This window comes from Thunnus maccoyii, chromosome 11 (assembly GCF_910596095.1).
Source record: "Thunnus maccoyii chromosome 11, fThuMac1.1, whole genome shotgun sequence".
Taxonomy (NCBI): domain Eukaryota; kingdom Metazoa; phylum Chordata; class Actinopteri; order Scombriformes; family Scombridae; genus Thunnus; species Thunnus maccoyii.
The window spans coordinates 14,794,259-14,821,255 of record NC_056543.1 but is presented as its reverse complement, the minus strand read 5'-3'; the positions used below and the strand labels follow the sequence as shown (position 1 = coordinate 14,821,255).

Here is a 26,997-nt window from a genome sequence, read left to right as displayed (position 1 = left end):
TTTTTTGTTTTTTTCTGGACAACTACACTGATGTAAACACTCAAGAATACCCAAATCTCCATCTCCTCCATGCAAGCAGGCATCCGAGTTTTCATTTCCAGCTGCAATAATAGATTCTGTCATTTTCACAGAAACTAGTTCAGCTGTCTTAAAACTAGGAATCACTGCACACTGATAGAAGCCATTGCTCTCAAGTTTGAGTCAATCTGTGAGTAATTTCTTAATGTTAATGTATCAGTGTATTATTGCTGTCAGGTCAGTTTAGACACCTTTTTCATATATGTACATTTGTAATGCTTAAGCTAATGAAAACTATTGCAAAAACAAACAAGGGTCAGCAGCTGGAGAAGTTGCTAATCTAAGATAGATAGATAGATAGATAGATAGATATATAGATAGACTTCTATATCTCAACCTACTATATGTTTACCTTAAAAAACATCAAAAACTGATAATGACATGTATGATGGACTGAAGGTTTTGTGCCCAAATCTAATGCCACGCAATCCTGAGGACAATAATCACACCATTGTTGTTGCTGATAAGAAAGTTATCTATAATCAGCAGGCACAATAATTTTTTAGATAATTAAATCAAATGTGTATGAACCCACTACCCATCTTCATACTGTCCCTACCATCTGCACTGATCTTCATTCTGAATTCCTTTATATCTTCTAATATGAATCACAAAGCTTCCAGCTTACTGATCCACCCATAAGAATTCAGACTGGTTTGTTGTACAAATATTCTCATTTATGCTGTGTTACGCAACATTTCCTAGTTTGCATGATGATTACTGATCTTGCATATATCACGTTGGTTATGCACACAAAGCTGATGCAAATCGTAAGCAACAGAGTCACTTTTTATGGCATAAACAAGTTTGGATTCAAGCCCACAGCAAGGTCCAAAATGATTGTACAAGTGGAGTATTTGTTGGCAAGTTATTCAGAAGCTGCTTCTCGTTTACCCATATGCCAACATTTATAATATTGTGTCTCTCATCGAGGGAAATCATATGACAACTAGTGCATTAACTGAAATTACATTTACAGTACTTTTACTTTTGTCATTTCACTCATTGTCATTGCTCAGAGAATAAACAAAACATAAAACATAATAGATTAACTTCTACAGCACAATACCTGCATATTATGCATCATTGTTTTCAAGTCACACAACATACAACATGTCATTAAGAGGGTTATTTTTTCTTATGAAGACGTACGTTCTTATGCGTGCATGTTAGGTTTACTAAAGCAATAACAGCCCATTCTTCTCCACATGCATCAATCAGATGTCACTAAAAATGAGCAGTGTAGCTTGGTGGGTAGAGTCAACATAATTCAACTGATGCAGAGCCAGAAAAGCTGAATTAGGTAAAATAAAAAAAGGGTTTGTATGGAATTGAGGCAGCAAAAAAAAAGGAAAGAAAAAAAAACCTTGGCTGTGTTTTATAGGCTAATGTGCTCCCAGTAATCTTTCCGAAGATCAATGCTTTCCACAGTCATCACTAACATATACATTAGAATAAGTGACATTAACCACTAATTCCTTGTGGAAAACATATGTATTGACTTTGGAGGAGGTTATTTTTAAAAAAAAAAATCAATTTCAACAAAGTCACAGTTTGCATGAAGCCCACATAGCGATTATTTGCCACCATTATGACACTTCCACACTTGCTCCAGCACTCATGCTCCAGCAAGAAGACATTGCTTCATGTCTTATGAGGAGGAAGGAAGAGCTTAATTTCCCCATAGAAATCAAACATCACATTATTAAGCTCCTTTTAATTTGTAGCAACTCATTAAGATCTGGTAAATAGGAAATTGAACAATAGCCATTCTGGTGATGATTTTTTTTAATGTTTAAAACAGTACTTCAGACAGCTTTCCACAGCTTATAGACACAGCTTTTCCAAAAAAGTGTCCATTAACAATGAATAATGATAAAAGGGGAACAGGATGGTGAGTGGAGTGGGTGGGGGGGTCTCTGTTTGAATTTTTATCTGTCAACATGTCAAATGATGTGTAATCTCTGTTCATCCATCCACTGTCCTGTATGACTTGAGAACAGCTGGCAGCCTGAGATGTCAACTGACACAGATACAATCAATGGCAATCTACGCTGGAAAATTCTCATCATTGCTGTTTGTACTTGTCATTATGGAATGAGATTCTGTCCCAAACCCACATCTGATCCAAAACGATTAATAATCTACCATGTTTAAACAGTAGCATTTGCATTGTAAATTAAAGAAAAAAGCAAAAAAGAGCCAGTTTGGGTATTAAATCTATATTTTTATTGAATTGTTGTTACGGGTGTTTGCTGCGATTAGTGCATGCAGACATATTGATTTAGTATTCCATCACTGCATAGAAAGACTGTGGCTTTGAAATACTCCCAGGCGTTGCGATAGTCTTTTAGCTCTTTGGTTGCCTTCCTCGGCCTACTTCAGCATTATCTATTGAACAAACCATTTTGTTTTGACAATAACAAATGCCTCTAAGTTTTTGCAGCCCTGGCATCTAAGAAATGGAAATATATATAATTTTTGAAAGAAGTATTCATCTTCTTTCTCCCTTATTGTTTTGGAAAGATAGGAGTACTCAGAGACATGAAGGAAGACCTGTGGTGCTATCTGCTATCATAGGGTATTTTGTATAGACTCATATGACTTAACTGTCACCTTTGTCCTGCTCAAAAAGAAGCAATTTAGTACTCAGTGCTGGTTTCTACGTGTGTACTGTAGATGTGGTTTTATGTAGTGGAAATCCTTCTGTTAATATACTATTTGAAGGACATCGTAACACTTGCAGAAGCAGACAGAGATCAATGATAGGCTTTACTGCAATTGGATACATACTTTTCATTCTCTCCATAACCGTGTAACATATCTCAAAGGACCAGCATCTTTTATACTTTTTTTTTTTCATCTTTTTCTCAATTATTTTCTGCTGTTTCGAAATGCCTACTTAGGATCTGGTGTTTTTGGAGCTATTGTTACTGTAAAACATGGTTCAATTATTTCCAAGGAATAATCTTATTCAACATAAGTGGACTAAAATCTGTAAAAAAAAAAAAAAATATATATATATATATATATATATATATATTAAGAAATGTTTAATGAACTTAAGAAAAAGTCTTACTCGCCTATGACTAAATAGCAAATCATCAGTACAGAACATTTCAATCCAAAACTTCCTTCATCTCTGCAACATGTGGCCAGGACCGTTTATCATACTGAAGGTTTATCTAAGCGTGGGGGAGAAGTGCTATGCTGCAGGGAGAGATTGCCTTTACTTGCACGGCACCAACGGAGCAAAACAATGTACCGTATGATAAAAAATGGCTTCATAACTCTCACATTGTGTGTCTGGCATCATTATGAGGCACAATAGCCTCTGGAGGGCCCCGGCTTTTATTGGCGTGCCTCTTGCAGCAGCGAAGTCTCATCCATTAAACAAATCAGGGGGTTATGTATTAGATTAGCTGTACAGCAGGCACCAGGGAACGCCTAGAAGAACACATGAAACCTCGTCTCATTCCCTCCCATAATCCCCTGGAATAAATTACCTAATTGACAGCATTAGGGTGATACCGTCAGAAGGTGCCTCTTTAAGCGTAATATATAATGAAAATACACAACGTTGCTAAATTGCATTTTTGGTATTAAAAATGATAAACGGCAGCCATTTGGGGCGTATTTAGAGTGAAACCTCTCTTCGTAGCATGCTGCCAGATCTCATTTTTCTATATTTCTTAATAAATTTGTGGTGTCAGTGATATTAAAAGCTCATTTCTGTTGAGGAATATTTAATAAAGCTTCTGTGTGATAGGAAGCCAATGTCACACAGAGAGTCAGGAAACTAGTTCGTGGCAGCTTGGATGGCCCACCCCCACTGTGTCACTCTGCTGCTCCTATGACCTATGAGGTGAGAAATGGACTGCCCCCCACTGGTGAAGGGTCAATACTGCAGTAGAGGTTCAAGAAGTGCCCCTCACAGTTCAATGCACTATTCATTCTGCAACGAAGCTGAAAACAACAGAGCCTTTTGACTTTCTTCAAAGTGAAAACTGTGTGCATCCAATTTTCTTAAAGTGTTAGGTACACTTGGCTCAGGAAAGTTCAGCTCACTGTTCCAGGATCAGTAAAAGCACCACGCCAGGCAGTGGGTGGGTGTGTGTATGTGGGCGAGCAGTGTGCCTCCCCATTAGAAGCAAACAAAAGCCTTGAATGATCTCTAGGGAGGAGTGACCTGCCTATAGCAAATGATGAATGTTGAAATGAATGTTTATGGACTTGCTCAGGCATATACTTTGATGTATTGGAAAACTGGAAGGAAGGTAAACTGCCTCCTCCAGTCATAATAAAGCTAACAACCACTTCCAGAAGAACATAAATATCTTATTTGTGTCCCTTAAAAGACCCCATAATGATGGAACTTACTTAAAGTTGATAATATGGTGCTAACACATTACATCTAATATCTGATACCAAGAATGTTCTGTATTTCTTCTTAAACAGGTGGCTAACTATTTTTCAAATTTAAAAGTAAAACACATTTTTTTTATATTTTGCCCACTGTAATACAGTTTAACGCCAAATATGATAAATTGAATGAATTTGACAAATAGGATATAACAAGGAGAGTATTAATTGCACATTATCGTCTCAATTTAACTTATAAACCAAGTCTAACACAAATGGTCCAAAGTATTTCATGTCTTCTTTTGACCTTTGTGTGTGTGTGTGTGTGTGTGTGTGTGTGTGTGTGTGTCTTTGTAGAGAGAGGCAGAGGTGCGGGGGTGGGCTGGGAGGTGGGCAGTGAGAGTGCATGATTTCTTTCCAGATGTGGGGACATATTGTAACTCCAGGAGGCGTTCACCCCTCTCCTCAAGTGCAAAAGTAGGCGGCAGCAGGTTCAGGAAGTAATAACCTCTTGTCACATTGTTTCTCCTACTATCTTAGTTTTTTTCTTCTGTCACTGCAAAGTCACTGCCTTCAAACTATTACACATAGCTGCAGTAAGCACAATAACATCACTTTGTAAATGCTCTATTTGACTTTTGTGTCATTTACACTGTGCCACCCCTGGAGAAATGATTACCCTGTGTATGGAGAGATATTGCCCTCAACAGTAATGCACTGTGATAACAGAGGAAAATGGAAATCTTTGCTTAAGACGCAGCATGAAAAAGTCTCTTGGGTTATAATTTTGCTGTCAAAATGCCTTCTCTTGCCTGATTATGATGTTTGTACCTTATAAAATGAAGGAATAAATATAGATTAAAGGAAATGGCTCAACAAAATGACAATTGAATTCATTATAAACTTGGCAATACATAAAGAAAGATATATAGTTGTGGGAATTACTATCCATCACTACAATCCAATAGTACAGAGTTGACAGTTCAGCTCAGTAATGAATGAAAAAAAAACACTTCTAAGATGAGTCCTGAGACCAGACTATATCTTCTCAAATCTTCAAAAACGCATGGTAAAAGCCACCCTTAAGTGATACTGAACTCTATTTTACTCATTACACCTATAAATCCCTCTCGCAGAATTTATCTCGGCTGTGTTCAGTGTGACAGGTGCAACGGCCCCGATGCACATATTCAAGGGGTTTTGGCATCTCGTGTAAACCAATGGCTGCGCTCGTGGAGTTGTGACTGGCGGGGTTTGGGGTGATCGTCGGGTACCTGTGCCAATCACAGTATCTGTAGGAGGAGTTCATGGGCTCGGAGGTGTGTCTGAAGAATACGAGTCTACAGCTGCATACTGTATCCAAGTCGGGGAGTAATGGCATGAGTACTGCTTATACTGTTTAGACAAGCTTTACAGTGCGCGCGTTGGAAACTATTATTCGACTATTTTTTGCTTTCACGTCAGTCACAAATTACGCCTGCAGGCACCGAGGGGCGAGGCGGAGGACAGTCGGACAAACTTAGTCAAAAGCGACGAAAGTCTCTAAACTCACAGGCTGAAGAGGCTTCAAACGCAAACGAATCATCCTTTCTGGCTGTTTCAGAGAAGGATACGCTGCTGGACATGTGAATTTAAAGGAGATACTTGCCAAGAACAACAATGAAACCAACGACTGCCCTGTGTTTCTTCGGCTTTCTCCTGACTTGCATCTTGTTTGGGTCGAGCTCGTCACAATCAGGTGAGTGAACGCCATCCGTCTGCTCCCCGGTGCACAGTTTTCTGTATCCGTGGAGCGAGTCGGTGCGCACGGAGCGCAGTGGCACAACTATCCATCGAGCATACTTTTCTATTTAATGAATTTAACAAGAGGCTTGACAGACCCAATCCGCACCTCCTGCTGTCATTTTTCACCATCAGCCTCCAATCCTAATGTTGGATAAACGTCTAAAGCAACAGCAGTCTTAACATTCACCTGGAGAAAAAAAAGGGCTGACGCACAGCGCACTGTGATACTGAGACACAGGTGACGGTCCAAACAGATGGCAGGTTGTAGTTGATCAGTTGTGATGAGCTGACTGAATCCAAGCCAGTGACTTGCTCTGTCTTTCTTCGTGCACAGAGCGGCACTGTTGAATTTGGAGAGAAAGGCGAGCATTTTGTGTCCATCACACGTGTCCTTTAGACACAGCGTGGACAAACACAGAGGAGTGACAGCCTTGCTTTAAAACAAGATCTATTGCGTGACTCCGTATGAAAAAGTTCCTTATCGGTTCAGTTTTTACTTCCTCCAAGAAAAAGAAAAAAGATCCGTAGAATAACTATGATAGTAGAGATAATAAGCTAAAACCCTCTGCATCATGTTTTGATTCTTTTGAAGCAGGCCTATCGGTTTGTAGAACGAGCGTTGTCATTCCAAGGGCACCCTTTTGATCAAACTGCTTAAAGTTGTAAGTCCCACAAGGACTAGTAAAACAGTCTATCGGGAAGAACAGTGGTGAACAGTCGCCCATATGCATTCTGTAATCGGGATAAAAGCAAAACGGATTACCGTGAAATTGCATTATTCCTAATTTTATAGTGACTCCCCTCAGGGATTATGTGCACCACAGTTTGACAATAAGCGTGTGTAGCGCATAGGACTTTCACGCTGACAGTGGCAGTACCGTCTGTACAATGCAGCGGCGCTCTTTACGCACAGGGAGGTATAGGTGCGCTCACAGAGCGAGTGGTCCAGGTATTCCTCATGTTGTGTGGGCGCGTGCGCGTGCGTGTGCGTATGTGTGTGTGTGTGTGTGTGTGTGTGTGTGTGAGAGAGAGAGAGAGAGAGAGAGAGAGGGGGGGGGGGGGGGGGGGGGAATGGATGGCTGACAAATATTCACCGAATAGACAAAAGCAAAACTCATCACCCTCGTCATCATCATTGTCATCATCATGCCTAATCACCTTCATACAGGACGACGATTGAAATGAGAGGATAGCGGAGTGAATTTCCAACCAATGACATGTGTATAACTCACACACGTTCGCTTCCCTTATCAATTGCCTTTCTCTGCGTTTAGTGATGGCCGTTACGCCCAATGATACCATCCTGTCTGTGCAATAATTTTGACCACCTACAGAGAGAGGTGAAAAATAGGATTAAATCGACAATGACGCATACAGAGACATATAATCATACGCAGCGTAATATTGTTTTTATTGTTCAAGCCAGTGTTGAAAGCTGCAATGGATGTGAGATGATTCTACTTATCTTTATTTAGGGTCAATTCATGTTAGTATATTTTTTTCTTGTAGTTTTCTTTTTTAGCGCAGAGTTCTACCTCATTCTGCATCTTTGGTCTTGCTGCTTCAAAATCTTAAAATAAGAAACTGTTTTGAAACAATCTCAGTTCCATTCGCACAACTTGTTTTAAAGGGAAAACACTAAATGAGAATGTTTTACAATTTGATCTCATAACCAGTTTAATGCAGAGGCCCACCACTATAACCTATTGTTGATTAGCCGCATCCAGTAGAGCCTTCAAGGTAACAGGGGGCGGTTGAATTAAGAGGTTGGATGCGGTTTAGAAGAGGAAAGTGTTTCCTCCTGTCATTTTACGCGCAGAACATTGTCCTGCTGCAAATACCAGAGATGAAAACATCATTAAATGTATTATTCTTGTTCTAAACAAAAAATGATGTTGAAGAAACATTGTAGTATTTGGAGGTGACCCCCCCTCACTGCGAAGGAAATAGTGGTTCATTCAATTCAACCAATTCAAATTTGATATTTGGATATCGGGGAATTTTGGACATAAATCAGATAATTTGTGTTTTCTATTTTTTTTTCCTTTTTGGGTTATTTTTTCTACTTATTTTTGTAAACTTCGATTTCAAGACCGAACACTGATTTATTTGTCAAGATTAATGTTTTGTAGCGCGTACCCACACAATTTGCACACCAGGAAATGAAATGAGAAACATTTTATTCTATCAGAACAAAACGAATCTAAAAATATGATTCCCTCTTGGGCTACATCACGTACTTATGTTTCGATAACCTGCCTGATGTATTCCTCGGAAACGAGAGAATCCAGCATGGAGATGACAGTGGCAATGCACTTTCACACAGACACACTTGTATAGCTCCAAATCTTGTAAATTCATTTTGAAGTTAAATGAACACAACAGAGCGACAGAGAGAGCCGAAGACAAGCGAAGAAAGAGCAGATTATGCAAATATCATTGTGTTAACACGGATTAATTTCTGTCTGTGAGAAGGAAAGGCAGAGAAAGGCAAAGTGATGGAAAATGTCTGCCTTGCTATGTGTGTGTGTGTGTGTGTGTGTGTGTGTGTGTGTGTGTGTGTGCGTGTGTGCGCGCGCGAACGAGCTGTCTGCGCGTGGTTGGATTCGCTCCACTGTGCACGCAGTAGTAAGGGGTGTGTATGTGGCACGGTGTACAACATGATAATAAGGAAACAAACACGCATGTACGCTCACACACGCGCACCTGCGCAATTGCTTTTTCATGAGGTTCTTTGATGCAACCTTGCTTTTCCCTTGATGAGTCATTAAAACACATAAGGCTCCATTATAAAGTGGGCTAAATATATGGAATATTCTATAGCATGCATGTTGCTTGAAACTTTCCCGTCTTCAAAATGTCACCTTTGCCACAACTATGAAAATCAGAACCTTACAGTGCAGTAATTTTATGCACTGTTGGAAAAAGCTCATGAACTCTGTAACTTCCCCAGCTTTCCAAGAGAGCCATGTCATCCTTCACTAGAAATGAAAACACCAAAATCGTTAAGAGGAGTTAAGAGGTTTTCACATGCCATTAGGGCACATCATGTCTGCATTATGCTGAGTGTGCCACAAGGTTCCTGCACTGCACTCTGCTCTTTATTTGACTGCAACTATATGTTGGAGTGATGGGGTCGAGGTGGGAAAAGCATACAGCTGGCGATTCTGAACCATATGGCCACATCCCGAATTTCTATCTGTGTTTATGAATATTCATATATTTTGTGCACAGGAGTACAGTCAAGTCTGCTTTTCCGAATGCAACTGCGTGTGTGTTCGTGTGTGCTCTTTCAATTAGTGTAATCAGTGAAATGTGGGTAAATTACTTCCTTAAATCAACCTGTTTTACAGCTTTTTGCAGCTTCTTCTGTCTTAATTCAATGTAAAGAGTTTTATTTTTAAGAATTCAGATAGTGGATGGACTCTCTTCTGGAAATTAGTTGAAGAATAGTTAGTGGCAATACCTTCTAGTACATCCTTGATTTTAGCGGCACTCACTGTTTACTCCATTGAAACTGACAGTGCAGTTCCAGTTTGTAGCTGTTTACAAAAGGCCTGAGTGAGGCAAAGAGAGACTCAGCTAGAAAAAGGAGACATGAGGATTTATTTCTCTTCTTTTTCTCTCTTTTGCACTCTTACCGCATTGAAGACTGACACTTCTTGCACTGTAATTGTCGTCGTGTATTTTTTTCTTCCAGTTTTGAAGTATAGAGAAAGAACAGTGTCACGTTTAGAAACCCACACAGCTCCGCTTTGCCACCAAGCCCTCTCACAGTCATATCTTTTCCTGCTGTCACCTGTTAGAGGAGCTTTGACCCTCCACAGCCATGCTTTTTATTAGAAGTATGGCAGTCTTTGATTAGGTGGTGACCCACTTCTATTTGTCGGAATACAGAATGTGAACATCTGTGCTTTTGTCTAGAGCTCCAATGATTAATCAGTCAGTAACTATTGTGATTATCAATTACTAGTTTCAAGTCATTTATAAGCAAAAATGCCAGAGATTTGATGGTTCTAGCTTTTTGACTGTGATAATTTGCTGTTTTTCTTCATCTCAGTGAAGTGATTCTGTTTGGGTTTTAAACTGTTGATCCAAAAAAAATGAGACATTTGAAGAGATCACCTTGGATCTACGGAATTGTAATGGCCATTCTGACTGTTCCCTGGTGTTTTATAGACTAAATGATTAATCAATTAATCAAGAAATCATTAGCTGCAGCTCTACTTTCATCTCCTCTGTCTCTGTTTGGGTGAGAGATGAAGAGTAACTTAAGGCTTTTGATCCAAACAAATACACAGTGTGATTATTTGTTGAATGTGAATAAATTATTAGATGTATGTTATCATATTTTTGTTATCCCTTCTCTGGTGATTTTTCTTTTCTGTCACAATGGTCAAAATGAAAGGATCTTAGTTGGACAAACTAGATGTTCTATTGTCCATACCTTGCCATATGTTGCTGACAGTAAAAATAAACAGAATGCCATAAGACATTTGCTGCAGAAAAGAAATTCTAAACATTTTCATTGTGTTTTCCTCTCGAGGGGATTTCACCCTGAAACCAGATAAGGAATAAAAAAAAATGTATGTTTGTGTAATCTTGTCTGTGGTTTCATTGTGAGAGTAGTGGAAACCATTAAGTTTCCTATAAATCTCTCCACTTTTCAGCAAACAAACTGCTTTTGAACCGCTGGCATCAATAATGTAGTGCCCACAATGTATCCCAAGCATCCCTAATGAAAAATCACTCCCATATTCCAACAAGGACTGAAAGTGTGTGTGCAGTAGCCTACTCAATTGTAAGTCTATGACCTTATTGTCCCTAATGGTGTTTTTAATCTGCTGTGATATTACCGTTATAGTCTTTAATTAGTACCTCAGGGATTTCAAACTTTTATGCTTTTATATTTGTATCATATCCTTCAAAATGGATTACATTACCATAGTGTTTGTCTGATAACAAAAGAACATTGTTTTTATTATTTCCTTCTGAAGACAGAACTAGAGATGTTGTTTTCCAGTTCTGACTTGTTGATGGGTTCATAGACTGTCTGCAGCCAGCAGAAATGATTGGATCATATCCTGTGTGACCTTTACAAGTGCTCCACCGTAATTTATCACCTGCAGTTATAAATGCACCATACATGTGCATGTGTTTGGTCATGCGTCATTGTCAGCTTAGCTATTAAATGTCCTTTTTGTGAAGGATATCATAATTGGATTGGAGCATCAGCCATGTCTGTACATGCTTAATCTGGACAGCTGTTTATAACGTGCATTTAAAATGCAAATTCTGTGTCTGTAGTGTGGTTTACAAGCAATTAGATTACTGCAGATTTGACAAGGTTTGTTGAAAATGGATTGCTTTTTGCTGTTTTTGACTGCCTCTAGATTTCTCTGCTTTTGTGGTTTTTGTCCTTGCTTTTGGTAAATCGAGTGAGCTTTGTGTTTTGGTGTGTAAAAGCAAGAGAAAGGAGCATGAGAGAGTGACATAAACAGAAATACTGATTCCTCTGTGCCACACAGTGCCTGAGTGCTGAATACACGGCGACCTAACCAACATTAACAAGGCAAAGCAACAAACACTCATATAGAAGAAGAAGAAAAAATACTTTATTGATCCCCGTGGGGGAAATTGATCCTCTTGACTCATCCTATACACACACACTAGTAGCAGTGGGCAGCCGCATTGCAGCGCCTGGGGACCAACTCCAGTTCTTTTACCAGTGCCTTGGTCAGGGGCCCTGACTAGAGTATTAACCCTAACATACATGTCTTTATGGTGGGAGGAAACAGGAGCACCCGGTGGAAACCTACACAAACACAGGGAAAACATGCAAACTCCACACAGAAAGGACCTGGGGTGGCCGGGGTTCGAACCCACACCTTCTTCTTCTTCTGTGAGGCAACAGTGTTAACCGCACCGTGCTGCTATACACAAACACAGGCGAGGTCCTGTTTGATATCCTTGAAAATTACCACATCAGTTTAGACAGATTGGGGACATTCAGTTTCAGTAGCCGGAAAACCAATCCGCTGTGTTTTAATCAGGCTGGCAAATGTGTGTTTAGGGCCACCAAGAAGAGATTACAGCATGAAAAACATAAAATTCTCAGGGCTTCTGTGAACATTCAGCCTTTTTGAGTTTGTTGTAATGGAGTAGACACAAACAACACTCCAAGAAAAGAGGCCAAATGATGCAGTGTCATGCACAGTGCAGACAACTGTCAGTCAAAAATTCCTGTTGAGACTGCATCACCATTCCTGAAAGGTTCAAGTCTGCTATCAGGGTAAATATGTAGTTACTTGTACTAAATGAAATGTCTGTTATTCATATAAACTGTAAATATTGTAAATACATCACACTTTAGCTTAACTAGCGTTGTTTTTACCCTTAAAGCAAGTGAAACAATGACCAAAACCTTAACGTAACCTTATTTCTCACTTCAAATTGCATGTTTAGTTTTCATAGTTTATAGCTTTCCTACCCAAAAGTGTTCAGTCTGTGCTATCTTGCGTTCATCAGGGTGATTCAGCTCCTGCTGGTCTTCACCTCACTCACTGTGTGTTTTCAAACTTAAAAAAGGTTCCTTAACGAAAAAAGATAACAAAAATGCACAGCAACATTCACAGTAATGTTACAAAAAATAAGGGCTATCATTTTCTCACATAGGAAATTTGTGGTTTTTGCAAAACATCAGACAAACATTTTAACATTTGATTTTCTAAACAAACTTTTGTTTTGATATTTGCATAATGTTCTTCAAAATATAGTGTATTCTTTTTTTTATAGGATTCACATAAAGTCGTCTGTCAGTGTGAACTGGTGCCAGTGTGCCTCACACATTGGTGTACTAACTCCAAGACTTACTCCCACGTACTTACACACATACCCACGCACTCATACTGCCTTCACCCTGGGCCATCACTCTGAAGTATCAGGCAAATGTGTGAGATCCAGGCCTTTGAAAGCTTCACTCCAATGTTCACCGAACAATGTAGATGTCGGGAGTCTGAACGCACCATGTATGTCTGTCAGTTTGTGAGACTTTTGATCCCCATTGTTGTTGCTGCGCCCCCTCTCACAATAAGGCTGTCTGTCCTCCTCATCCTCCTGTAGGGCTGCAGGAGGCTGTCAGACACTGACCCTTTTGACAACCACATTTTGAGGGTTTCAAACTATGATGACAAAGGGTCTGCACGTGCATATACACTCTATGTGTGTTTGTGCGTGTGGTAACTGCGTCTGTCAGTGTTTGTGTGTGTGTATGGCTGTATGGTTAGAGGGATAGAGGGTGACTGACAGACTAACCAAGCTCCAGAGACTCTCTCTCTGCTCCAGTGTCTGCTTGTTCTTCTTCCTCCGCCCACCCCCTGCCTTCATCTGTGGCTTTGTAAGCCTCCACATAATGTGGGAGCATTAAAATGACAATGGAAATTATGGCTAATCTTTGTTAAGACACACTCACTACCGCCACGTTTTAGAATGAGAGTCCAATGATAAGAGTTGGTCTGCCATGTTTTTTCTCTCTCTCTCTCTCTCTCTCTCTGCAGCGACAGCCTGACACATTGGAGTGATGTGTTTTATTCTCACTTTTTTTGTGTGTTATTGTCCTATTCCCGCTCCGAGTTAATAATGGTGGCGAACATATGAAAGGATGATAATAGGCTGACAACTTGGGCATGAAAGACTAGCTCCACCTTCAAACGAGCCTTTCATGCAGTTCTGCATGTGGGTGCGTGTTAAAGGGCTGATTTCTCTCGACTCTTTCCCTCTCTGTCTCTTTCCTCTTTTAGTAATCCCCTTCTAAAATATTCATAGCTAATCTGCATTTACAATGTAATTACAGACGGGCTTTGAGTGATATCGGATATGGCCGGCGGAACACACGCTTCTTGCAAAATCTTGACTTGGTGATTTGTGTGCTTGAACAAATATGAAACAGACTTGGGATGTGTTATGTGGGCTAAGGTTTATTTATTTATTTACTTATTTTGTTAAAACAAACAAAATGTTTTACTCAGGCGGTCAGTACACTTTGAGAGTTCACATTGAAGAACCAACAATATAACACATATATTAGATTTGATCATTTATTCACTTTTAGGGGCCTTATGAAAGGAGTTTAATTGTTCACTGTCTATGATGTTACCGAGTTGTTATAATAGCTCCAACAGAATGAACGTCTTTGATGTCTTTGTGTTTTGCCCCCACCAGTCAAACCCTGTTCCCCCACTTTCGGCCTGCATTTCGTGGTAATGAAGCGGTGTGCCCTGTATGCTATTCCTGCAGGTCGATTTTTCACTTGTGTTAGAGGAGAGGGGGTGGTGGCGTCCTTTTAAATGAGGCACTTGGCGTTTGTGACCTGTAATAAATGAGTTTGCAGTCAGTCATAGCAGCTGTAAGGAGACATCTGGGAGCAAGAGAGAGAGAGAAGGGGAGATATTCAGACTTGGCACGCAAACAGTTTATCTATGCGACAATGAAACATGGCTGCACCAAACATGCCGTCACTTGTACAAAAAGAGATAAGAGTAATCCTATTGTAAAATTTTAGCTGGTTACTATACAAATGTCACATAAATTCTGTAAATGAAAGGTTATGCCATGGAGAACCGTACTGTAATACCACCAGGATTAATATGAAATCACAATGATCTCACTACCGAGTACAACAGGAGAAAAATATAACAATGACACACACAGGGTAAACTATGCCTGAGGAGCATGAGCATATAATGCGTCTGAATTTAAGGCAAATTGTTGTTTTTCATCAGGGATGTAGATGAGATGAAACAAAGGCTGCAATAAAGAAAGAACCACAGACTGAGACAAAGAACCAGAAAAGTAGAAAGCCTGTATAAAAACAAACAAAAAGAAAAAAAACAGTGTTGAGTTTTAATTTCCTAATTGTAATCAGGTAAACCTTTTTCAACCTTTCCCTCAATTTACAACAAACATGTCAAGGTCTACATATAGGCAACGCTTTAGATTACTGCCTGCAGTGTGAAGCATAATTCCTCCTAATTTACAGTGTAATTTTTTGTACTCACACACCAATACATACATGTAGGTAACTGAACAAGTTAGAGAATAAGGGAGTAACAACCTGCAAAGAACTTATACTATAGGTATGTATTAAAGAAAAGTGACTACTTTGGCTACTGCTGAGGTTACTTTAACAAAGCTCATCACAGCAACACAACACATGACTAAAGAGCAACAATGAAACAACCTGTTGTTTTTCATACGACTTTACTTTCTGTTTCCTGAAGTTGCCTCCTGCTTATTTTTCCTAAGTTTCAATGGCTCACAGCAGCTTCAGTCCAATGCAATATGATTGAAGTTGCCAGTATTTAAGTACACAGTTATATAATTATTTATCCGTTCACAGAAATGATCCTGTCAAAGAAGTTTACCAAAAGTCATTTAATCACTGGTCTTTTTGTTGAGCTGACAACTATGGCTGCCTGATTGCAAGCTGAATGCAGACTCGTAGTCCCAAAAGTGTCTTCTCTTGAACCAATATTCCAAGTTCAACAGCTCCATTACTTTCCAGACATGTGCAACATGTGTCAAAACAACTTGGTATCAGCTCATTTACATCTGTAGTCTTAGTAAAAACCCTGCTAATTTGAAAAATTAACAGTGATGCAAAATTTTGAGCCCCTGACAGTAATTTGCAACAGGCTTTATAAATATCACCCTGCAATAAGACATTAGAGTTGATCAACAGCTCTTTTTCAGGCCTTTGTGTGGTTGTTTAGCCCTGCTTAGACTTTGTAATAAGATTAGTATCACTGACAGATCATAAGTCATGACCTAAAAATTTCAATGAACTACACTTAACATATTTGTAAATAGATTTTTATAGTACACCGTTTTTACTGTACTTTACTTCTGATTCAAAGGAAATGCTAGGTACTCTTTTTAGCCTGTAGTACTGTGGCTGTCACTGTCACCTTGCAGCAGAGCAGAAATAGCGCAGCTCTCTTTTCCTGGATGTGAAGGTACATAAAGCACAGGATGAGAGGAGCAGGAAAGGCAATTGACCTTGGCTGCTTTTGGTGGCTGGCTATATAGCCATCCGGATGGATGCTGTGGTTCTGCAGCTTGGCAGAGAAGGAGGGGGAAGAAAGGGACAATGCTGAGTATGACAATTATTATTCACAGTGTACTATTAAAGTGTTTTGTTTTGTTTTTTTTTTTAGATGTATGCATAACCGTTCTATTTGAAGCATTGTGCAAAACCTACTTCCTGGACAATCTTCTCTTTGGTAACATCTTTACCAAAATTGGTGGGAATGGACATAATATATTATAATAATAATAACAGTTATAGTAGTACATAATGTGACATTTTAAAGTCATGAAGTGTCAGTTTCTTACCAATACATACCAACCTTAGACAGACACTGTGACAGCAAGCCTTACATTGTGTTTGTGAGACAGGATGTGTGTGTTGGGATGCGTGTGTGGGACGAGAGTGTATATCAAATTTGAGAGGAGCTGACTAAGTACAATCCAGGTCCAAAGTCAACCCTGCCATTTCTCTCTGCTGTGGTAGACTGTTTACCTGAGACAGGGGTGCTTTGTCTCAGGCAGTCACTAGTGCATGTGTAAACACACAAGGGGGCACACTGCATATCATGCTGTTTTCAGCCCCCTGCCTTTGTTCCAAAACCTCTCTCCCACAGAGAGACATTATCCCCCGATGGCAAGGTGAATGGGGTGCTGATGTAAGATTATTTGTAGCCGTCAGAGTGAGAGGAAAAAAAAAGGGTGGGGGGTTGAACGAGAGAAATTCTCCTAATTTTACCCAGAGAAGGGCAGCCAGGCAGCCAGGTACACGGGAGGAGAGGTGTCTTTTAGCAGGGATGGAACATGGGTGAGTGTCTCGGGAGTCTTGGTCTAAGTGGTCGCTATCACAGGAGCTGGACGGACAATTAATCAGCACCGGCCCAGAGGGGAGCCGGGGCTCTGACAGGGACGCTTCATTCTGCACAGGACAAACACACACTCACACAGACACACACACACACACACACACACACACACACACACACCTGCTGACAGGCTCACCCATAGCTTCCTCTCACCTCTCTCTTTTGCCTCTGTTCTCATGACTCCTCCTTGTCCTCCTTTCTCCTCTCATCTCCCTTCTAATGCTCCTCTTTTTCTTCTCTCCTCTTCTTATGTCCACTTCCCCCCTCCTTCTCTGCTACCCTTGACTTTCCTTTTGTCACTTTCTTTTGCTCTTATTTTCTTTTCTGACCTCGTTTCTCATTCTCCTCTCCTCTCCTCTCCTCTCCTCTCCTCTCCTCTCCTCTCCTCTCTCCTCTCCTCTTCTCTCCTCAAACATGTGTTTAGGTCTGTGAACCTCTTGATTAGAATCAGTTGAGAGTCCCTCTTGTGATTTGACAGCTGGCTCTAAACTCTGTAAGAGTTTGAGTTTCTTGCGGCTGTAGAGGGAGACAGGGAGGTTAGGAGAGAGGAAGAATAAAGTGACAGAGGGTGGACTGTTGGCTATACTTCACCCTAACCGCCCCTCCTTTCTTACCTCTGCTTATCCCTTCATTTCTGCCTTTCCACCCCCTTCTCTCTCCCCACGGCTGGCGCTGAGTGATTGATGGATTCAGGTTTGACATGGCCCGGTTTACCCGAGGGCGTTAGCAAGGACACTGGTGAGATTTAGCCAGATGCTAGAGGAGAGAGGCAGACAGGGAAAGTAAAAGACAAAGAAAGGAAAGGGATGAGAGTGAACTAGACACTGTTGACCATCATGCCTTGCCAGGGTTGCTGGGGTGAGTAAGCTTTTTCTCAAATGGTGCACCTGTTCGCAGTTTTCCATTGCATCACCCTGTGGCTTTTCCAATATGGCTGGGTTGTAATGATGTGACTGTAACTGAATGCACACTAAAGGCAATGAGTTTCAATAATGTACCTTATTGCTGAGTGCAATACATAGAGACATTTTTGTTGATGGAATTAGATTTGACTCTGCTCACTGTTTATAGTCAGACATCAGTGCATTTTTTGTATTTATGATAGGGATTTTAAACATTTTTTTTTTGCAGTTTGTAGTATTTTCTCAGAGCGCACAGTTTAAGTCCTAAGGGGGATTAAGATTTATATATGACAATGGCAGCATACTGTTGCCTGTGCACTCTGTAGCCAACAAACAACAGGGCCTTATTCCAAACACGAAACAGATAATAGAGTATGCTGTTCATTTCTTGAAAATGAAATGAGAATATCATGCCGGTATACCAATCTGTTGACGTTCCATATCTTAACCTCAACCTCTCTAAATACAGTCACATATTAAACTAAGCTGTAGCTATTGTTGAGTGTATTGATATAAAGACATAAATAATATGATACAAAATGCAGTAGGTCCAGTGTGTATGTGTCTCTGGGTTGAATTTAGTGGAGGCTCTGTGCTGTGTTCCCCTCCAGGGGGTCCCGGCCCTCCCAGTAAGCAAACACCCACTTGACAAAGAGCCAGGCAAAAGGGAACAAGGCCCGCAGTGTCTCCCTGCTCCAAGTGCTTTGTCCTGGAGGAGGCTCCTGCCGCGGCTCCCGGCGCCCAGTCCCACGTGACACGCCTGGAGATGAGGGAAGCACTTGTCTCATAAACATTGTCCAGCACGGGGATGGGCCCTCTGCATTCAACAAGTCAGACCTGAGCAAAATAGATCTGAATATGGTTTCAAATGTTTACACATGTTGGGATGTACTTGAGTTATATGGAAAAACAAACAAGCAACAACAAAACTGACAAATATACCTAAGATATCTGAAGTGCCATGCTGTGAAGCATTCTCATTATAACTGTGCATAAAAAAGCTCATCTTAGGAGCACACAGGTATAGTTCTCAATCCCTGTGGCAGCACCCCCCCCATATGTTCTCGCATCTATTTAATTTGGTCTTTAAGTTGTAAAGTAAAAATGACCAAAATCATCATATAACCAAATTAAGTTCACTACACAGTGTTGGGGTTTGATGCAGTCATCAACATTTGAAAGAGCATGATAGATACAGTTGGTGGACACATTTATGGGAACACTAAACAGTTAAAGAATAGTTTAGAGCTCATTTGCAGTGAGTCCGTGTAAACCGACCACTGCTCCACCCAACAGATTATTTTATTAATGTATGTATTCATTTATTTATTTGTCTCCTATTGCCCACTAAATCAAATTATTTTGGAGTTTTCATGGGTAGTGTTTCTGCATAAGGCAACCATTAATTGGCTTTAAATTGCTAGCTGCCTGACACAGCTTTGACATCTCACATATATAAGTTATGGTGGTCAAATCTCTTTTAAAGGTTACCCATACCGCTAACTGACATTGGAGTATTCACAGTACATCGAAGCTATGCCGGCTAATTTTGAAAAAATATTTGCAGGTGACAATGTATGTCCACACTAGCATTTTAATGTTCTTTTTTCCCTTAAAGATCTCTGTCTACTGAACAGTAGAAAAATAGCCAAAGCTTGTTTTTATCATCTTCTTACTGTTGGCAAACAACAAAACTGTGCACCACTGCTGACATCTGGTAAAGTAAATAGTCTGGTAACTGCTGAGTCTCAGCTGAAAGAACCCACACTCTGTTCCTTTCTACCTTCCATGAATACATATACTGTGTTTTATTACATACAAATTTGAGATTGAGTTGTTCTCATTTACTTTTTTTTCTGTTTTTGTCACAGCAAGCATAAATTGGCGATGTGATCACGACTCATACATGCTACTTATTAACTAGGTGAACAGTACTCTCTACAATGCTGCACTGAGACATCAGTAGAAAAAGTCATTATTCTATAACTGTGAGGTAGCTAATAAGAACAGCTGTGCTGTGCGATTGGCTATATTGACATTTAAAATGAGTGATCACAGAAAAGGTTTGAGGCAACACAAACTTCACTCTCCCTGTCCACACGAAGCTGGTATATTTCAGCTTTACCCATTCTGGGGTATGACTTTGCCTAGCTCAGTGTAGCTGGTGAGAAAACTCAGCTTAGTGTGGACAGAGGGCCAAAGTGGAGAGAAGATGCCTTCTATAATTTAGCTGGCTTAGTCTGGGTATATTCCCAGTTTCTTTAGGGATAATGTAGCAAAGTAGAAAACTTCTTGAGGGGTCTAATCCTGCCTCTGCTCCCTACCTGCTTCAAGTTTTCTCAGTAAATAGGCAGTTTCATCCTCTCAGCGCTGGCAATATCTCACATATCTCTGTCTGCATGGTGATAAGTATATTGTGTATGTGTCACCCAGCTGTCTCAGAGCTGTGTCTGGCTATCTGAGCAGTAAACACAACAACAACAAGTATCTTCTGCTCTCCCTCTCACTGCTGCCTACCACACTTCAGGCTTTTACTCTCTGTCTGGCTTGGCAGCAATGTGAAGTCAATAGGATGAATAAAACATACCTGAATCAGAGCCCTCTACCCTGGGAAATGTCAAGCTGTCAGTATAGCTTAATGGGAAAACACAGGGCTGGTCCCAAGGGTTGGACAGTTTATTGCGTAGCACTTAAAAAAAACGCAGCCAGGCCATTTGGTTGCTTTGTATATGACAAATACATGAAGTCTGCCTTAAGTGGTTCCTTGTCAACCCACTCAGATGTTTTCAACCACTGCTGTCAATGAATGATCATAATGAATAAGAGAGTTTTTTTTGTTTTTTTTTTCAATTTATAAATTAATGTCTTGAGAGAGTTTTCAGAAAAACTATGAAGTCTTTTAGCTCAGCAGGCTGAAAATGGTGCTTTTTCTCACTTAGAGGTTCAATTTCCACTGGGGCTCTCCAGTGTGAAAATGTATGTGCACCCATGGTATTGCAAACGCTGTGGGTAAAAACATCCACCAAACTGCATATGGTATGTGCATTTCATTCAAGTGGTCCTGTCAGTGAAAAACTACCATTTAACACGCATTACTACACATTTCAGCCCATGGTGGTAGTAGCTAACCCCTACAGCTAATAATCTTTAAATTAGGGATGAGGTCTAGGTTTAATTAGGCCTAGCCATGAGGAGGGTTGAAGCTCAGCGCTAACTCCAGCAACTTCAGCTGCCAAACCTCATCAGCCTAATGGAGACTCAAACACTGATGGCCCTCGGGGGGCCGACAGGCTAGCTCGACTTTCTGCCTTGCCAACCAAGACACACACACACACACACTCTTATACACACACTACTATCCAAACATGGGAAAGATAATCAAGACATGATGAAGTTAGAGTGAGGCAAGTTGCATAAATGTGTATGTAACAGAGAAGTTCGACTTAATCACATCATTTAAATCATTATTTAGGTATAATGCTTAACTTGTCTCAACTTGTCTTCTCTGTGTTTGTTGCCATCTTACATCTCAGAGATATCCATGTGATGAATGACAAACACTAAGTTCTACCAGTCCAACCTGTTTTTAAAGCCAGTAAACTCTCTATGTAGCATGCACTTGTAAAACTGATCTAAAAATTTCAAACCCCCTGATAGTTATCCTTAAGCACATATATACCCTGATTCAGCAAATTTGTAATATGAATTGTCTACTGGTTCTTTGTAGCCATCTGGTGTAAGGTAGGCTGTCTGCCCCTGAAAAAAAAATCCTGTTGTATGGAAACAGGAGGCTGTAGCCAACCAGAAAACAGATCTCACTCATCCGTGCCAGTGCCTGTTTCTTACCTTTATTCCCCTGCCATCCCATTGTGCTGTGGAAATCACAACTCTGCTGTTAACACTAAAAAAAGTGGGGAATGTGTGTGTATAGGTTGCCTTTTATACTTTTATTGCTATTGAGCATATGTAGTGTTTTTCATGGCTGGGAATCATATGCACATGAGTTTTGAAAGCCAGCATTCACAGAAACACATAATACAGTGGGCTCTGTTGCACTCCACCTATATATATGTGTGTCTGGGCACACCTGCACATACAAACCACCGACTACACACATGTACGGTACACACATCACATACATGTCATGTGTGATTTGGCATCACACCCTATTTGGCTGCCAGGAGGGGAAAGTCCATAAGATGTGATATCATTTCTCCTCCTCTTCCCACCCACCATCTGCCCCAGCATTTCCCTAACTGACTTAATTGGAACAAGCGACCTGACGAAGCACTCGTTAGGCCCAACCGAACATGCCAGCAGTAGGAGAGACAGGGAAACACTGATAGAAAAGTTCAGAGGTCAGCCATTGGCGGGAAAGAGGGAGAGTCGGAAAAAGCGTGACGGAAGGTTCAGCCTGTGGGAGGCTATTCCCATAATGAGCTGTGAGTAACACAGAGAGGAAAACAAATATTGGAAGAGATGGAGAGAGAGAATAAGTTTTTTAAAAACATATCATGGGAAGGGGAAAAATCAGGAGAGGCAAAAGTAAAAACGATAATAATTGACAATAGATGTGGTTTTATTTAAATTGTCTTAAAGGACAGGTTCACAATTTTCAAGTCTGTCCTGAAACAATAGTCAGGTGCCCAAATGAGCATTGACACATGTTTTTTCTTGCTGTAATCATTCCTCCTGTTCATGCTGGCCATTGAGAGATCCCTTTATAATGCACTTATGTGCACAATGCACAGTGTAGGTGATGGGAGCCAAAATCCATAGCCCTCCTTCTGTGCAAAAATGTATTGAAAAGTTTATGTCAAGGTAATGTGAAGCTTCTGCCATCCAGATAAGTCAAATCAAGGCAAAATCTTTAAAAGTTACTGCCTTTTTAATGCCAAATTCCCTCTTTTTGTTACTATCCTTCCATTGCTGCTGAACTTGAAAACACTGTCCGTCGAGACACAAAAAGAGGCATTTTTACTAAAAAGGCTGTAACTGTGTAAGATATCCACTTTATTTGACTAACACAGACAGCTAAAGCCTCATTTAAGCTTTTGATAAACTTTTAAATACGTTTTTGCTCAAACTGTGGTTTTTTAGTCCCCCATCACTTACATTGTAAGTGCATTTCAAAGGGATATCTTTATGGTCAGTATGAACAAGTGGAATGATTATAGTGAGCAAAAACTGTTTTAATGTTCATTTTGGCACCTGACTATTGTTTTAAGACAGGCTTAAAAAATTGCGAGCATATCCTTTAAGGATGAGCCAATACTTCCTTTCAGCCATTCGATTTTGTTTTCTTTTTTCTTTTTTGAGCTGCAGGGTGAGTTCCCGAGTCAATCGGACTCAGTAGCATAAACTCTATGCACGCAACACAAGTATTTTCAGATAATTTTCTTTATCATCCACACTGGAAAGCTAAAACAGCAGTGTGGAAACGTCTGGCCCCAAGCACTGGCTTGTTACAGAGTGAGTGTGAAGAACCAACTGCACCAGCAAGTCAAGATTCTCATAATTACATGACAACCAAAGCCTTACATCACATCACAATAATATAGTAGCATTTTTGAAAAGATTCCTGGCTGAAAGTTCTGTCAGTTCAGGAAGAGAAGATATGCTTTTTTCTTTCTTCTTACAGTTCAGCCATATTACTGTGGCCAAATGTTTGCTTCCTTCTTAGCAAAAATCCAATACGATGAAAAATTATGTAATAAATAAACAAGTATCCAAAGCAAACACCGGAGACCTGTAATTTCTTCCTAATCCTCAAATTCTCAAATGCATCCCCATTTGGCTCCACCAACACCACCTCCTACCACAAACACAAACCAGTGTTTATTGGGTGAAGGTGTTATGGGCTCTAGCATGTCACAGTGTTCACCTAAAGCTACTTGCAAATTGACAAAATCAGGATGCATGGAGAATGAGAGCAGAGTAAATCAAGAGGCAGAGGGCAGCTGCTGTCAAATTCAGACTACTGGATTAGAAATAAACAATGATTCAGTGTTCTAAAATGAATAGGTTAATCATTATAAACAGCCCTCTTTTAAAGGTCCCTCAAATCCATTACTGTGGTTGCTTTTTGAGTTGACAAAAGATGTTAGCAATTCATGCCTTGGCATTGTGCATCTTGCTACAATACTTCTCTTGTCCATCTGTTTACCTGTCCTTTATACTTCAGACATGGACAGACAGCAAATGGATAAATAAAGACAGAACAAAAATTGGCAGTGGTTGTGTTTGTTCTGTGGGGCATGTTGGCCCCCTCTTTGCACTGACAGCCAGTCTGTCTCAAAGGATTGAGTGACGAAGAGGGGCAGCGAAGCTGGCAGGACGCTAATGGGTGTGATGCTAATGAGCTCCGAGCCAATAAACAAGCGCTCCCTTCCCCTCCCTTCACCTCTGATCTCCTCTCTTGTTTGTTTAACACCCTTGCAGGTAAGATGAGATGAATTCAGACGCATTGGCAGAAACTACAAAAACAGGCTGTAATAGCAAACAACGAAAGCTTATTTAAATCGTAGTCTTATCCAAATATTCTAGATCTTTTCAGTTTTTTTACTATTACTGAAATATGTTTTGTGAAGCATCATATTACTTCACTATATTTTAAATCCGACAATTACATACATTTTGTACATTTTAATTATTTTAGTTATGTGGTTTAAATAATATGCCCTCAGTTCAGAGATAACATTTTAAATGTGACAATATTTAATGTACTTGACTATGAGTGCATGTGAACAACTCAATTCTTTTCGAGTAGACTTAAAGAATCTACTTCTACTCAAGAAAATGTGCAAGAAAATTGCACTACTTCCCCTTCAGTAGGACATTTTGGTACACTTCACACCTGGGGAAATAACACAAAATTGACTCAAAAATAACCGTCTTACCCTCAACCCTTTTTGCTTATAGATGCTTTTCTGTGCTTTTTACCCTCTTTCTCTTTAACAACCTGTGATGTCTCACACTTTTGTCCCCTCTTTCCTACCCTGGAGAAATGTCACTTGGGCCGGCATCGTCCGTCAAACTGGCATCTCTGACAGAGCGCTCGGCTAAAAGGCCATGCTCCGATTGGCATGGGATCCCCTGGCTGTGCTGTGTCAGGCTGCTGCCTTCTCTCCTCTCTTCTTCACATTATTAGCATTCTCAAATCTGGAGAGATATGGACTCCCTCCAGCACTTGGCCGGAGTGTTGCTTCAGCCTCTCAGAGGAGTTTATTTTTTTGTAGATTTTTTTTAAAGTTGTAATTATTGAAAGGCATACCAAATAAATTAAGTTGAACTGTTTCCTTCGCCATTTTGGTTTGGACACCATAAAATTCAACTGCTGCAAAGTAAGCGCAGTCAGTTTGAGATGTTCTTTGTAGCGTAAGTAACATTTGATGTGCTGATGAAGTGCTGCAGAATTCTTTCAGTGGGCTGACAACACTGTTAATTGCTCATCTTGCTTTATCTGGTGCCTTTAGCTAATCACAATTAAGTTTGATAGGAATGGGAAGTGACCAGGGGCTGTTTATGTAGATGGAGAGAAGCTTTAAACTCTTTTTTTTTTTTTCTTTTGGGCCAGTGATTAATATTGATTACCCACAGAAACCAATAAAACCAAGTGCCTTTGTGACTCTGAATGCAGGTTAGGGCCACTTGTTTTCTTTAGGTTTTACTCACTTTTAATTAAGTGTAAACCACTTAATTTGTCCTGGTACTAAATGTGTTTTAAATGTCACTGTAGCTTCCTCTAATTAGTCTTTATCTAAATGAATTGTGTCACAGTTCTTATGCAGCTGGATATTGTGTTTCTAATACACAACAATAGAGATAGAGACGTGTCAGTTGTTTTTTTGGGGCAGGCTGCACCAGTGACATGCCCACTGATTGTGCTCAGATCTGTCTCTTCACTCATACATATGGAGCAGGGAGGACACTGCTGGCAAGAACTAGCACAGGCCACAGAGGGCAGCTTCACATGTATGTATATTTGATCTACTGTATGTGTATCCATGTGCTCATGCACATGTGCACTTTTGTGTATGTTCACTGATGTGTGTGTGTGAGTGGTCAGTAGAGTTAAGAAGGATGTATCTTAAGGGTTGTTGGATCCCTCAAGGCTTTAAAGCAGAAATGCCCGAGGAACCATGAAAGCAACTTGAGTGGGCAGTAAGATAGTGGAGCTATTTGTGGTCGTGTCGGAAATTCTTGTACAGCACACCCAGACCTCTTTAATTTATATTTTTTTAATTAGTGTGATATCTGAATCTTTAAGGATACAAAAATCCACACAAATTAGCATGTCAATTAGAGTATTAAAAATATTAAAGGAACTGTTTTAAAAAAAGTTGATTCCCTTTGGATTCTCAAAGGGATTAGACTGATACAGAACTTTTTAACTAAAGCTAAATACCTTTATCTGATTTCTCATGGTGTAATTGGATGAGCGTATTTTCATAATTGTGCAATGTGTGAGGCGACAGAGCCAACAAATTGTTGGGCAAAAAAGAGGCTTTGCCGGATGCATCCTTCCTATTATGTCAGCGAATGTTTGCTCGTGTCTCTGAGCTGAACTTGCTCATACAGTACATTAATTTGTTTGTGCATGTACAGATGTGTTTGCGCAGACTGATGGAGACAGAGGCATCTGTGGTAATCTGTGCAGAAGACAACTTTATGCCTTTACATCTGTTTGGAGCATGATACAGTCTCTGTTGGCAGATTCATTGGACTGTGTGTGTGTTTGCTGAGAATGTAGTTAATGTAATGCCAGGTGAATGCCTTCTCTTTGCATGCCCTGCGACCAACCTGTGCCAAGCTTGGGGGAAAAAAAGGATGACAATTTGCTTCTCTTTATGCCATTTTATATTGTTTTCCCTTTGCGCGCGCACACACACACACACACACCACACACTCTCACATACACG

At 40.2% G+C, this 26,997-nt stretch overlaps 1 protein-coding gene across 2 annotated transcripts in view; it reads left to right on the top strand.

The window, feature by feature from the left end:
- Positions 1-5,781: 5,781 nt before the first annotated feature.
- LOC121907139 (receptor tyrosine-protein kinase erbB-4-like) overlaps positions 5,782-26,997 on the top strand; it is a 349,464-nt gene continuing 328,248 nt past the window's right edge. For both annotated transcript variants that reach the window (XM_042426534.1, XM_042426533.1), the window contains exon 1: positions 5,782-6,178. In XM_042426534.1, coding sequence (XP_042282468.1) covers positions 6,100-6,178 — 79 coding nt within the window. In that variant the 5' untranslated portion in view covers positions 5,782-6,099. The remainder of the gene's footprint in view (positions 6,179-26,997) is intronic.